This window comes from Scleropages formosus, chromosome 2, assembly GCF_900964775.1.
Source record: "Scleropages formosus chromosome 2, fSclFor1.1, whole genome shotgun sequence".
NCBI classification, from domain to species: domain Eukaryota; kingdom Metazoa; phylum Chordata; class Actinopteri; order Osteoglossiformes; family Osteoglossidae; genus Scleropages; species Scleropages formosus.
The window spans coordinates 5,561,578-5,576,006 of NC_041807.1; the positions used below are offsets into that span (position 1 = coordinate 5,561,578).

A 14,429-nucleotide genomic window follows, 5' to 3' on the forward strand; every position below is an offset into this window, starting at 1 on the left:
GCTAAAAAGCATCTTGGCTGGAACAAAAACTAGTGCACAGTTTTTCCCAGTACAAGGGCAGATAATTCCAACCCTGGAAGACAACATTTTAGGGATGTGTATTTTCTAGCTCTATTTCATCTTTTACTTAAGGAAGCTGCTATATAGATGAAATGAAGAAATGCAATGTAAGAGTTAAAATCACATAAGAGAATTTTCAATGTATACAAATATTTTGTCCTCTCAATGTTAATCAGATTCGTAGCTTTTGCAGTTATAAGTCTTACAGCATGAGTCAGAATATCCAGCAGACTTTACCACAGAAGATGTTTAACAAAGAGCCATTATGGGGAAGTTTGGTCATATTGTTTAATATGTCCAGTTTTTTTCTCATGTTTACTGAAGCAATGCATCTTTGCCAAGTGCAAGGGGGACTGAAGTTTTTTCTTTCCCATCAGAAAAAGCCATAAAAGTGAAATTACCACAGCACAGGGGATGACCGCAGAGAATATTACGGGTTTAGAAATGCAAAGGTACAATAAAAAACACAATACAGCTCAAAATGAAAAACGCAACATAGCTCACAATGAAAAATGCAAAATAGCTCACAATGGCTAGCAAGAAACTGAATGGCGTTGGAACAAACAACAGCAGTCAAATTGTTTGATCTGATTGCTACTACAAAGAGCCCCTCAAGCTAAAGGGGAACACAGAGGTCTCAAAACACATTCTTGGACCATAAGTGTTTCATTTTGCTGGACTTTTCCAGACACTGAAATATGCGTATCATTGTCTACATTATCTTGAAAGTGTAGGCAGAAAAAAACAGGTGATCACTCCATCTAGCAGGCAGACGAATGCAAAACATATCCAAGGAAAACAGAACCGACTTATTTGCTGTGTGCGTAAGGGGGTTTCCTGTCTTTCTTCTGTAAATATGATCATGTGAGCGGAGGGCACACAGTCTCAGTGGTATCAGAGGGACAAGGGTGTGGGAACTAGTGTGGGCTTTCCATTTCTCTTTGGGCCACAGCTAAGCATTGCTAATGCGTCAGAGTCCTGAGCCCTGCCTCCCCACCCACTACAAAGCCTGGGACAGAAAAACAACACCCCCTCCCCACCAACCCCGCCCCAGAGAGGTGCCACAAAAGCCCAGAGATTGCTAAAACACTCTGGTCAAACCCCACAGACTATCTTCAAACCTATGGTGGCCTTTACATTTTTTTTCCACCACCAAAACATGAAAGGATTATGGTTAGATCTTTCCCTGAGCCATAACATAACCTTAAAAGAAAAATGAAAAGTGTTAGGAGGGCCACAGCTGTATCAGTATCACTGATCAGGCAAATGTCCAAATAAAAGAGGTTGGTTGCTGTGGGATCATGGCTAAAACTTGGACACAAAATGATTTTCTTTCTGTGTCTGGTCAGTCTTACTCCAGACTGAGCAGAAGGAGGATGATGTGATCACATCCTGCTCTGCAGGGATGGGCATGAATTTTAGAGCTTAAGCACTTTTTTTGGGCGGAGGATAAAGGCAGCATTGTTGACCTTCAGAGGAAGTATCTGAGAGGAGAAGAGCCCAATAGGAGTACTGCTACACCCCAGCAGGAGAGAGAGAAAGAGGGACAGAGAAGGAGAGAGGGAGGGAGAAAGAAAGAAGAAAGTGAGGGAAACTCTGAGAAAGAGAGAGCGACCTCAAGACTTCATTAAGGTATCAGCTGCAGGTAGGAGAACAGTCTTTTCTGCTTTTTCTTTTTGGGGGGAGATGCATTAGAGAAGAGAAACCCCTTGCTCCTGGAGGCAGATTTATGCATCTGGAATCCAGAAGCTTGGCATGTGAAGGCTGATGAATGGTACTTCTGTGTTTCTATAGAAACCAGCTGCCCACAACTGAACATCTGTTCAGCTTTGTTTATGTTTCAGTTTGTTGGTTGCTACTTTGCAGTACGTACAATTTTGTGGGGCTAATGTCAGCTTAAAAATGTCAGATTAACCAGTTTTATTTTATGGAGCTAATACTTTCGTGTGATGTCAGAGAAAATGAGTGATTATACATCTTTAAATAGTTTTAAAGATGTAAGGGCAACAGAGTGTCTTGTTTCATTGATTATTTTTTATTTTGTTGTTTTGTGAATTCTTATTTTTTGTTTTTAGTCTGGGTTGGGTCCTGTAATAAACAACTTCAACCAATAGTTCCAGAAATCTGGATTTGTCCAGTAAAGGATTAGTTCACCTCAGCTAATCAAAGATGTGCACGTTTGCAATTGGTCTGCTGACTATTAAATCTTAATCATTTTTGACCACAGAAATTCCTTTGTAATGGTCAGTTGTATTTATGGTATTTTCACTGGATTTCATTTAGCATAATCTCGAGCTTTTAAAGTTTAGACAAAACCACAGTCAACAGAGTGAATTGCTTACAGATATATTCAAACAAATGACAGTATAGCTTTCCACTTTGTACTGCTCTTATGGTTATTAGCATTTGTTTATATTCATGACTTGAAATGTAGTGAATACCTTGTAATTCAAATTTTATGCCTTTTAAATGTTGCTTTTTGAAAGGAAAAGTGAGAAGAATTTCACAAAGAATACTGTCAGAGTCTTTTCTGTCTCAGATTGTTTTTGTAGGGTGTACCTTATGATCAGGTATCAGCATTTTGTTTTAATGACCTTTGTAAGGTAGATACATGAAACGTTTACCCTCCCTGGAGCAAAGCTGGAGCTACAGCTGGCTATATAAGTGTAAGAGGGGAAAACTTGAAAATGAAATGAAAAACATCCAAATGAAGTAGCTATCATACAAAAGATCTCATATTCAAAAATTATTATGCAAATTATCACCCTTTTTTGGTAGCTGCTTTGTTTCGTCCTGAAGAGTGCATCACAGCTGCACTTTAGCGTTTTTAAGCAATGGAAAAATCCACTCGATGTTTTGGATGATTTGAAGGAAAAATAGCTAAGAAGCTCTGCATCAGGGCCAAAGAATGTGATCAGTTTCAAGCATATTTTCTCTGGCTGTTAAATATTACTTTTACTACATCACAGGAACTGAGTTTATGTCTTGTGACTGATATTCTAGAACATTTACCAGTTACTGGACCATTTAGAAAGAAGCACTTGTAAAGATAAGAACTGCATTACAGTTTTAGAATGAATAAAAATCATTGTTTTCAGTGCTTTATTTCTCCCTTTACCTGGCAGCAAACATACTTTCTTTCAAACATACTTTCTCCTGGGTGGTAATAAGTTCTGCAGTAAGAGTGTGTAGGCAAGAATACACACAATGCAAATATGGACATGCAAACACACTCAAAGAAAAAAGAGATAAAGATGGTCACATGCTGCAGAAACAAAAATGCTCCATGCTTTCTTAGGTTTCCTGATCTCCAACAGACCCCTGACCACCATGCCTCAATGATGAGGTGGCTGACACCTAGCCAGGAATTGGTAGCCAAACATCTGTAGATCATCTCCCCCATCAGCCCCACCCTCTCAGTTCACCACAATTTAGGCTTTGTGTGAAACATGCCAAAGCTGGGAAAGAATCTCCTCCTTATTAAGACATGAATGTGTGTAGGCGATTCATTGTTCTGCTATTAATAGTTATTATCTTGTGGGTAATAGTAATTTCCCATGTCGTTTATCACGAAGAATAAGACAGTGAAAGGGTACTGTAAAAAAAAAAAAAAACTTCATTAAACCTTCAGAGCTATGCACAGTCAGAATGGATTGCAAGTTAGCAATAAATCTACTGTGCAGATGTCTTCATAAACAATACTACAGTACATATGCATTGTTAATGAATTATGATGCATATCTTAGTCTGAACACCTTGCATGAAACATTCTTACTAAAATCTTATTAAAACCATCCAATCTCAAAAAAGCAATTTTTATTTCCTGTACATGACTGCAACTGCAGAACACACACCTCCATATGAAACATATGGTAGATTGTCCCATGAGTAACTTTGGCAGAGCGCAAATGTCATTATGATCTCTCACACTTGGCACCTAAGCATCAACAAACTGGTGGTATCATTCATAAAACAAATCACAAATGATTCAACAAGACAGAATTCATTCTGTTTGAAAATGTGGATGAAAATGTGGTTTGAAAATTCTAATGCCGTCTGTGTATTTCCATTTATTGCATGACTATGCACAACTGAAGCAAAATTAAACACGTCATGTACACCAAACAGCAGCAATCGTTTTTTAATTCCCACGTACGAAAGATAAAGCACGGACGTTCTCGGTTCTGGCTCTGTTGCGGTGGAACGACCTCCCCGTCTCACTCAGAACTGCTGAATCCCTGTCCACATTTAAAAAGAGTCTGAAATCTCACCTCTTCCGGACTCAGTTTTCCCATGATCTCATAAGCTCATGTAAGGTATAAATGTTCATGCACCATAACTTTATGATTTTGCCCGGACAAGCCTTTACACACCTGGTACTCCTGTATTGAACATAAATATTTCTGTATCTCAACAAAAAAAAAAAATGTACAAAGGTGATCAGGATTCGTCTATTCTGAGTTTTATGCAGCTACTTGTATAAAAGAGCATTGGTGCATATAGCAGATAGAAACAAACTAACTTTACATAGGAATCACACGTCTGCTACTGTCTCTTTCTCCTAATGTAATGCACAAATTGTATTCTCTGAGATGTATGTCACTCTGGAGAAAAGCATCTGCTAATTGAATAAATGTAAATGTAATTATGCAAATTGCGATTGCAGGTCACGGTCATGGTCAAATCATGCTTAAAAAAAGGCTTGGTAGAGGTGTGAGAAGGGGGCGCAATGGCGCAGCGGGTTTGACTGGGTCCTGTGTGTGTGTGTGTGTGTGTGTGTGTGTGTGTGTGGTGTGAGAGACAGGTGTTTTCTTTCAGATTTATAAGAACCAAAGCACCAAGATCACATGACATCTTAACAAAGCCCTGTACCCTCCTTAAATACCTGTGTGTCATCAGAAATCTATCTTTCAGTGTGATATAACCTGGTTTGCAGTCCCCTTCCCACCAGTGACCTTTAAATGCAGATGCTGATTGTGCCAAGATATGTCTCTCCTTGCCCCAGACATTTATTCATTTCCCTCAAAACTCTTAACCAATAAGCCTTGACCGGGAGCTGAAACATTCTCAGATTTTTTTGTTTGTGACGTATAAAACCACTAATGTCCTAACCATATGTGGCGATCTAGAATTTAGACACTGAGATGGTGCCAGCAGGAGGAGATCATTAATGTTTTACTATATTACACCAATCGACTTTTTTGGACTGTATATAACTAAATGCTTTCAAAGCTGAGTTGTGCAGATTTCGGAGGTTCACCCACAGTGAAAAATAACAACAAAAATATAACAAGAGTAATGGAAAACTTTTTTTTATAATAAGAAAACCTTTTCTGTAGACAGTGACCCATATCATGTCTAAGCATGCAAAGACAAGTTTTAAAATGCTGAGTTCTTGAAATGTACATAAACCTGTTGGTTTAGGTTGTCTTAAAATCATTTCGCCCCTCCGTGAACCGCCACCTTACCGTGGTGGAGGGGTTTGAGTGCCTGAATGAGTCCAGGAGCTATGTTGTCTGGGGCTATATGCCCTTGGTAGGGTCTCCCATGGCAGACAGGTCCTGGATGACAGACGAGACAAAGCGCGGTTCAAAAACCCCTTATGAAGAAAAAATCAAGGCTTTCGTTTACCCCGCCCGGTATGGGGTCACCGGGGCCCCACCCTGGAGCCAGGCCTGGAGGTGGGGCTCGCACACGAGCGTCTGGTGGCCAGGTCTATGCCCACGGGACCTGGCCGGGCTCAGCCCGAAGCCATGACGTGGAGCCGCTCTTCGGTGGGCTCAGCACCTGCCGGAGAGACCGTAAGGGGCCGGTGCATTGTGATTTGGGCGGTGGTCGGGGCCGAGTGCCCGGTCGACCCAAACCTCGGGCGCCAACTCTGGTTTTTGGGACTTGGAATGTCACCTCACTGGCGGGGAAGGAGCCTGAGCTGGTGCGGGAAGTTGAGAGATACCATCTAGATATAGTCGGGCTCACTTCCACTCACAGCTTGGGTTCTGGAACCACTCTTCTTGATCAAGGGTGGACTCTCCACTATTCTGGCGTTGCCCAGGGTGAGAGGCGGCGGGCGGGTGTGGGCTTATTAATAGCCCCCCAGTTCAGCCGCCATGTGTTGGAGTCTACCCCGGTGAATGAGAGGGTTGTCTCCCTGCGCCTTCGTGTCAGGGAACGGTCTCTCACTGTCGTTTGTGCTTATGTGCCTAGTGGCAGTGTAGAGTACCCGGCCTTTTTAGAGTCCCTGGGGGGCGTGCTGGAAAGCGCTCCCACTGGGGACTCTGTCGTTCTACTGGGGGACTTGAACGCCCACGTGGGCAGCGACAGTGATACCTGGAGGGGCGTGATTGGGAGGAACGGCCTCCCTGATCTGAACCCGAGCGGTGAGTTGTTATTGGATTTCTGTGCTAGTCGCGGTTTATCCATAACGAACACCATGTTCATGCATAAGGGTGTCCATCAGTGCACTTGGCACCAGGACACCCTAGGTCGGAGGTCGATGATCGACTTTGTAGTCGTTTCTTCTGACCTTCGGCCATATGTCTTGGACACTCGGGTGAAGAGAGGGGTTGACCTGTCAACTGATCACCACCTGGTGGTGAGTTGGATTCGATGGCGGGGGAAAAAGCTGGACAGACCTGGCAGGCCCAAACGCATAGTGAGGGTCTGTTGGGAACGTTTGGCGGAGGCCCCTGTCAGAGAGGTCTTCAACTCCCACCTCCGACAGAGCTTCAACCAGGTCCCGAGGGAGGTGGGGGACATCGAGTCTGAATGGACTATGTTCCGCACCTCCATTGTCGGGGCGGCGGTACGGAGCTGCGGCCATAAGGTCTCCGGCGCCTGTCGCGGCGGCAATCCCCGAACACGGTGGTGGACACCGGAAGTAAGGGATGCCGTCAAGCTGAAGAAGGAGTTCTATCGGGCCTGGCTGGCTCATGGGACTCCTGAAGCAGCTGACAGGTACCGACGGGCCAAACGGAGCGCGGCTCTGGCAGTCGCCGCGGCAAAAACTCGGGCTTGGGAGGAGTTCGGTGAGGCCATGGAGGAAGACTTTCGGTCGGCCTCAGAGAGATTCTGGCAAACCGTCTGGCGACTCAGAGGGGGGAAGCGGTGTTCCACGAACACTGTTTACAGTGGAAGTGGTGCGCTGCTGACCTCAGCTGAGGATGTCCTCGGGCGGTGGAAGGAGTACTTTGAGGATCTCCTCAATCCCTCCGACACGCCTTCCGTAGAGGAAGCTGAGGCTGGGGACTTGGAGGGGGACTCGTCCATTACCCTGGCTGAAGTTGCTGAGGTAGTCAAAAAACTCCTCGGTGGCAAGGCTCCGGGGGTGGATGAGATCCGCCCCGAGTTTCTCAAGTCTCTGGATGTTGTGGGGCTGTCTTGGCTGACACGCCTCTGCAGCATCGCGTGGAGTTCGGGAACAGTGCCTCTAGACTGGCAGACCGGGGTGGTGGTCCCTCTTTTTAAGAAGGGGGACCGGAGATTGTGTTCCAACTACAGGGGGATCACACTCCTTAGCCTCCCTGGGAAAGTCTATGCCAGGGTACTGGAAAGGAGAATCCAACCGATAGTCGAACCTCAGATTCAGGAGAAGCAATGCGGTTTTCGCCCTGGCCTTAGAACACTGGACCAGCTCTATACCCTCACTAGGGTGCTGGATGGTTCGTGGGAGTTTGCCCAACCAGTCCATATGTGCTTTGTGGACCTGGAGAAGGCGTTCGACTGTGTCCCTCGTGGCATCCTATGGGGGGTACTTCGGGATTATGGGGTTCGAGGCTCGTTGCTACGGGCTGTTCGTTCCCTGTATGACCGGAGCAGGAGCTTGGTTCGCATTGCCGGCAGTAAGTCAGACCTGTTCCCGGTGCATGTTGGACTCCGCCAGGGCTGCCCTTTGTCACCGATTCTGTTCATTATCTTCATGGACAGAATTTCTAGGCGCAGTCAGGGAACGGAGGGTGTCTGTTTTGGTGGCCGCGAGAACTCGTCTCTGCTTTTTGCGGACGATGTGGTCCTGTTGGCTTCATCAAGTCAAGACTTGCAGCGTGCACTGGGGAGGTTTGCAGCCGAGTGCGAAGTGGCGGGGATGAGAATCAGCACCTCCAAATCCGAGGCCATGGTTCTCAGTCGGAAAAAGGTGGATTGTCCCCTCCGGGTTAGGGGGGGAGTTGCTCCCTCAAGTGGAGGAGTTTAAGTATCTCGGGGTCTTGTTCACGAGTGAGGGAAAAATGGAGCGGCAGGTTGACAGACGGATCGGTGCGGCGTCCGCAGTAATGCGGTCATTGTACCGGTCTGTTGTGGTGAAGAGGGAGCTGAGTCGTAAGGCAAAGCTCTCAATTTACCGGTCGATCTACGTTCCTACCCTCACCTATGGTCATGAACTCTGGATGATGACCGAAAGAACGAGATCGCGGATACAAGCGGCAGAAATGAGTTTCCTCCGCAGAGTGGCTGGGCGCACCCTTAGGGATAGGGTGAGGAGCTCAGTCACCCGGGAGGAGCTCGGAGTAGAGCCGCTGCTCCTCCGCATCGAGAGGAGCCAGTTGAGGTGGCTCGGGCATCTGTTCCGGATGCCTCCTGGACGCCTCCCTGGGGAGGTGTTCCGGGCTTGTCCCACTGGGAGGAGGCCTCGGGGCAGACCCAGGACACGTTGGAAAGACTATGTCTCCCGGCTGGCCTGGGAACGCCTTGGGGTTCCCCCAGAGGAACTGGAGGAGGTGTGCGGGGAGAGGGAAGTCTGGAGGACTCTGCTTGGACTGCTGCCCCCGCAACCCAGCCCCGGATAAAAGCGGAGGAAGATGGATGGATGGATGGATGGATGGATAAAATCATTTCAGTCAGGCTGATTTTTTATCCGGATGCGAAAAGTAAATTCATCATTTAATTGAATTAATTCGATTCAGTTTATTTTTACAGAGCGTTCTTCTCACACAGTGAGACTTTTAAGTCAATTTACAGCTATTCATAACATTGTGGCTAAGTGCTATAACTTGATGTCCCGGATCACATAGCCACATCTTCTCCACTATGGTATGGAGTCATCAGCTTTTGCCAACATGAGGTGCTAGTAACATGGCTGACCTCCTCCCCTCAAAGTATGCAAGTTCAATATCTGCTGTATTACCCAAGCAAGATACTTTTCCTGAAGCGCTCCAACAAAACTTGCCCAGTTGCCCAAAAGGGTAAATTATTTTATTTAGTTTACAGACAAGTGTCAAATACATGAATAAATAAAAATGCATCTAGTATCTTAAAGTCCAAAACATTACAGTAAATTTCCTACCACTTGCCATAAAAGTGCTCTATTATATTACTTTTAATTCCTCCTGCATTCCTCAAAACTGATTGCTACTGCATCTCTCAGTAAATCTGCGCTAAAATTTAACATTTGCTGTTGCATGTTGTTGCTGCATTGCTTGTTGTAATGTGCCACGATATATGTTATAAACTTATTGTTCTTATGTTACCCGTTATTTTGTACATAACTATTGTATCTGATATTTTGTGCTGGGCCACATGCAATATACTACATTATGTTTACATTTTCATTAATTCTTTTTTCAGAAGCTCTTCTTTGATAGATTGCAGGGTTTACAGAAGTGGATGCAGCACCAAAAATCTCTTGATACAGAGACACAATAATCAAAGCACCATTTTGCTTGTTCATATTACTCAGTACCTGCCAATAGAAGTGTGATGCCTTGACTACTTAGTCTAATGCATACATTTTAATAACAGGTGTTTAACAGATGAATGCAGCGGTATAACATTCCAAAACAAAGGAGTTAAAACTCCTCAGTTGTTAACTTCCCTCTTCTTTTGTCCAGGACCATGAAGGTTGAGTTTGGATTCTGTCCTTTGCTGATCCTCCTGTTACTTGGAGCTGTCTGGGCTCAGAGGGTTAGGCCAAGACCCAGACCCAGTACTACTAGGAGGCCCGTCCCTCCACCTCGCGAGCCCGTGGAACCTACAGACTTCCCTCCTCCAATTCTGGGTCCACCATCTATCTTCCCGGACTGTCCCAGGGAGTGCTTCTGCCCCCCTTCATACCCCAATGCCCTGTACTGCGAAAGCCGTAACCTCCGGCAGATCCCTATCATCCCGTTTCGTGCTCATTACCTCTACCTCCAGAACAACTACATTGATGAGGTCACAGTTGAGTCATTTAAGAATGCAACAGAGCTCAAGTGGATCAACCTGGATAACAATCGCATCCGCAGGGTAGAGCGTCAGGTATTTGAGAAGCTCCCCAACCTGCTCTTCTTGTACATGGAGAGAAACAACCTAAGGGAGGTTCCCAATAATCTTCCAGCCAACCTGGAGCAGTTGCGACTTAGCCATAATCAAATCACCAAGATTCCTGCTGGTGTCTTCAACAACATGGAGCACCTGGCTCTACTAGACCTGCACCATAACAAGCTGAGTGACAGTGATCTGAGCAGAAACATCTTCAGAGGACTTAGGAACTTGGTGCAGCTCAACCTAGCCCACAACATCCTGAGAAAGATGCCTAGCAATGTACCCTCAAACATCTATCAGCTCTTCCTTGACAAGAACAACATTGAGGAAATCCCTATGGACTATTTCAAGGATTTAAACAACATAGCCTTTGTTCGGCTCAGCTACAACCAGCTGACTGACAAGGGGATCCCCAAGAAAGTGTTCAATGTGTCCACCCTCCTAGACCTGCACCTGGCCCACAACAAGCTGAACACGGTGCCCATTTTCAACCCACAGCTGGAGCAACTGTACCTCAACAATAATGACATTGAGGGTAGGTTCCCTAGTACCCCTATTGAGTTTTGCTGAAACACAAAAAATATGACGGAGTTCTGAGGAAAGGTTAGAAAAGATAAGTAAAGAATGCGTATGCTAAAAAAGTAGTATAATGGGGGAAATATATACAGTGCAAGTAAAATTGTTTTTATAAATTATCAGTACTATTTATTTATTTTGTAAAATATTTTTGCAGCCAGTAAAAAGTTATCATCATTATAACCAGTCCATTACAGGGAAATCACAGACACTCATTCAGTCACATGTACACACAATGAGCAATTTATAGTCACTAATTCACCTGAAACACATCTATACTGTCAGAGTAAACTGAGCACCCAGAAAAAACCCATAGGAATATGCTCCACACAGACTAAGCTGAAGTCAAACCTATATCTGAACACATAGTTTAGGCACCCACGTTACCATTATTACGTTTGTTATTATTATTAGTAGTAGTCGTAGCAGTAATAGTAGTACTATTGCAAACACTGAGTAATCAATTCCTGTGTCCTTTCCAGCTATCAATGGCACAGAACTGTGCCCATTGCCAGTGATGTCGATGAACCTGTACGACGAAGGTATCTTGCCTAAGCTAAGGTACCTGAGGCTGGATGGGAACCACCTGAGCCCTCCAGTCCCTATGGATGTCATTATGTGTTTCAGACACCTCAAATCTATTGTCATTTAGTGTTCTCCTGCCAGTACACCATCGTGCCATCTGCACACAGACTCCCACTTCGTCAACTGCTCTTACCAGTGGATCCAGAAGTGGACTCCCAAACTTTTGTGCAGAGAAAAGGAGAAGAACAAGTTCAAGACAGACTTCTATGATACAGGGAGGATTTTTTTTGATTTATACATTATGAAATTACTAGCAATCATTTCAAGATAGAATTTTTTTTTTAAATCTGTAAACTTGTCTTTCTGACACTTTTATACAAGCACAAATGTATTTGCAGTTATCATGTTCTCTACGTTTTGCCTGTTGTAATACCTGTAGTAATACATAGAAACAACGAGTGCAAAAATAAAGGTACATTAGCTGACATACTGTAAACATACAGAGTAGTTACGGTGACAGGTTGGTTGTATATATTCATGAACTATAAAGCAAAACCAAGAAAGGACATCTTGTAAGGAAAGATTTGAAAAGAAGGAATCCTTAATGTATTTAAGCAGATGGGTCAAAAATACAGAAGCACACGTGACTACTATGTAGTTGAAAATGTCCTCAATGGACCTACATTTTTAAGGTATTATGTATGAAAATGTTCCCCTCAACCTTCTTTTGTAAAAATGAGTCCTGTACAAATGAAATGTATAATTGCATGTTAGAATCTGCACTTTTAAAATGAAATACAACATAAAAAATATGAAAGGATTTCTTTTAAATGACATTGGCAGCATCTTGAAAAAAAGAAAAAAACTTGTACTCGTTTGAATTAGTGAGTAATTCAGGACAGCAAGGTAAGTTTTGGACATGTATTTGTTTCACTAATAAACATTAGCATTAGATTAGATATGACCTGGTAACCTGGTGGTATGTTTTGCCTCTTACGCAGATGGGGTATAAGCTACGAACAATAGCTTGAAAAACAAATTTTTTCCAGGCCCTATCCTGTAAGCTGGACAAGAAAATCTAAAACACTTTCAGAAGGACAGCAAAATTCCAAACTTCAGAATTTTTTGTTTCTTCATTATAACACATAAAAAAACACTGCTAATTGTTTAACCTACATCACCAGTAATGCAGTCTAGCAATGCAGAGACCATAAATGCATAGGACACAACTTGGAAATGTAAAAATAAAAAAATAACCCCCATGAATGGCAAAATTTGCTTGTATAATTTCCAGTAAGATACATTATAGAAATTCAGATCAGGCAGATTAAACAGGTGTTTTTTTACACAGTGGAAAATTAGTTTATGACTCAGTTTTTTCAGACTGCAGCTTGTAAGACAAGATTTGGTTGAGGTTATTGGCGCATATTGTCATAATATACAAATATACGAATTCGTCATGGAAAAACGTAACAGTGAAAAACTTCCAGCCAGACATTTGTGCAAAAAAATCCAGATTCTGTTCATACTGTGTACTCAGTTTTGTTTGTGTGGGTGTCTTATTTAAATTTTCTTGAATTAATGTAAAGAGGTTACAGTGAGAATGAACTACAGCAGGTTTATGTGACCCTGCAATGAGCTGGTGCTGCTCTTTTCTTTTCTTGCAAAACTGGCCAGATGTATTTCAAAGTGACAAAATAAAGCACACAAAGTTTTTCATAGCATTAAAAGGTTAAAAGCTCATCGAGGTGGCTAAGCCATTCTCGCACATCATTTATGGTAAAAATATTTGTGAAGAATAAAAATACATTTTTAAAAATATCTACCTTATTTATGAAACAAATGAAAGGCACCACCTCATTAAAATGCATGTCATCATTCTAAACTGATTTCCAAATGTTGACAGAATGTTCACAAATAACATTTTGGACAAATATATAACTGATCAAGTATATTTCGTTGAATTTTGGAAAATAAAGGATCATGCCTGTGTTTTGCTGCTTTCTATGTTGCTAAACATTCATCAAGCTGTGGAAATAAATTCTTAAACAGTGTGAAAACAGAGAAACACATGAAAAGCTGATTCAACTGTTAGATTTTGACACATATCTCTGATTTAATACAAAACTTCAGATGAACTGGAAACCGGAAACACCCTCCGACATGAAGGCGGCTGTTAGCGGTGTGACGTCACAACATAGCATAAACACTCTTACTCCCTCTGGTGGCTGACTGTGGCATTGCATGAATAACAGCTGCTTGAGCAGAGCCAAACAGCTGCGTCATGCACACACAATGTCTGCAAATATTTCCACAAACACCCTTGGAAGACTTAAAAACTATCTCAAGAAATAGTAATCAAAACATTAGGATGACAAGATATTTGAAATTATCAAGGAGGAAAGTTCCCCGCGACCCCGTATGGGACAAGCGGTTCCGAAAATGTGTGTGTGTGTGTGTGTGTGTGTGTGTGTGTGTGAGTGTGTGTGTGAGTGTGAGAGAGTGTGAGTGTGAGTGAAATTTACAAAGATAAAATTATGAAATTTTATTGCTTACTAAATTACAATCAGTACATGCAAATATAAGAAAGACAGAGAACATTTACATTTATTCATTTAGGAAACACTTCTCTTCAAAGCGACATACATCTCTGAGAACAATACAAAAAGTGCATTATATCAACAGAAGAGATTTAGATACAGCCATGATTTTTCAGTACTGTACAGTCAATTTGTCACATACCACTGTATAAACCAGTATATGTCACATGAGTAGCTGCATATAGGCTTTTCTATTATTAAACAAACTTTCTTTCTGAACCGCTTGTCCCATACAGGGTCGCAGGGAACCGGAGCCTACCCAGCAACACAGGGCGTAAGGCCGGGGGAGGGACACACCAAGGACAGGACACCAGTCCACCGCAAGGCACCCCAAGCAGGACTTGAACTGCAGACCCACCAGAGAGCAGGACCCAGTCCAACCCACTGAGCCACCGTGTCCCCTGTTAAACAATCTGTTAATAAAAATTATTAAAC

At 43.2% G+C, this 14,429-nt stretch overlaps 1 protein-coding gene across 1 annotated transcript; it reads left to right on the plus strand.

Moving 5' to 3' along the window:
* Positions 1-1,627: 1,627 nt before the first annotated feature.
* prelp (proline/arginine-rich end leucine-rich repeat protein) lies at positions 1,628-13,369 on the plus strand. The gene is made up of 3 exons (XM_018758526.1): positions 1,628-1,705; positions 9,882-10,828; positions 11,352-13,369. Exons 2-3 carry the CDS (start codon positions 9,886-9,888, stop codon positions 11,519-11,521), a joined length of 1,113 nt encoding a protein of 370 aa, XP_018614042.1. The 5' UTR covers positions 1,628-1,705; positions 9,882-9,885; the 3' UTR covers positions 11,522-13,369.
* The last annotated feature ends 1,060 nt before the right edge of the window (positions 13,370-14,429 follow it).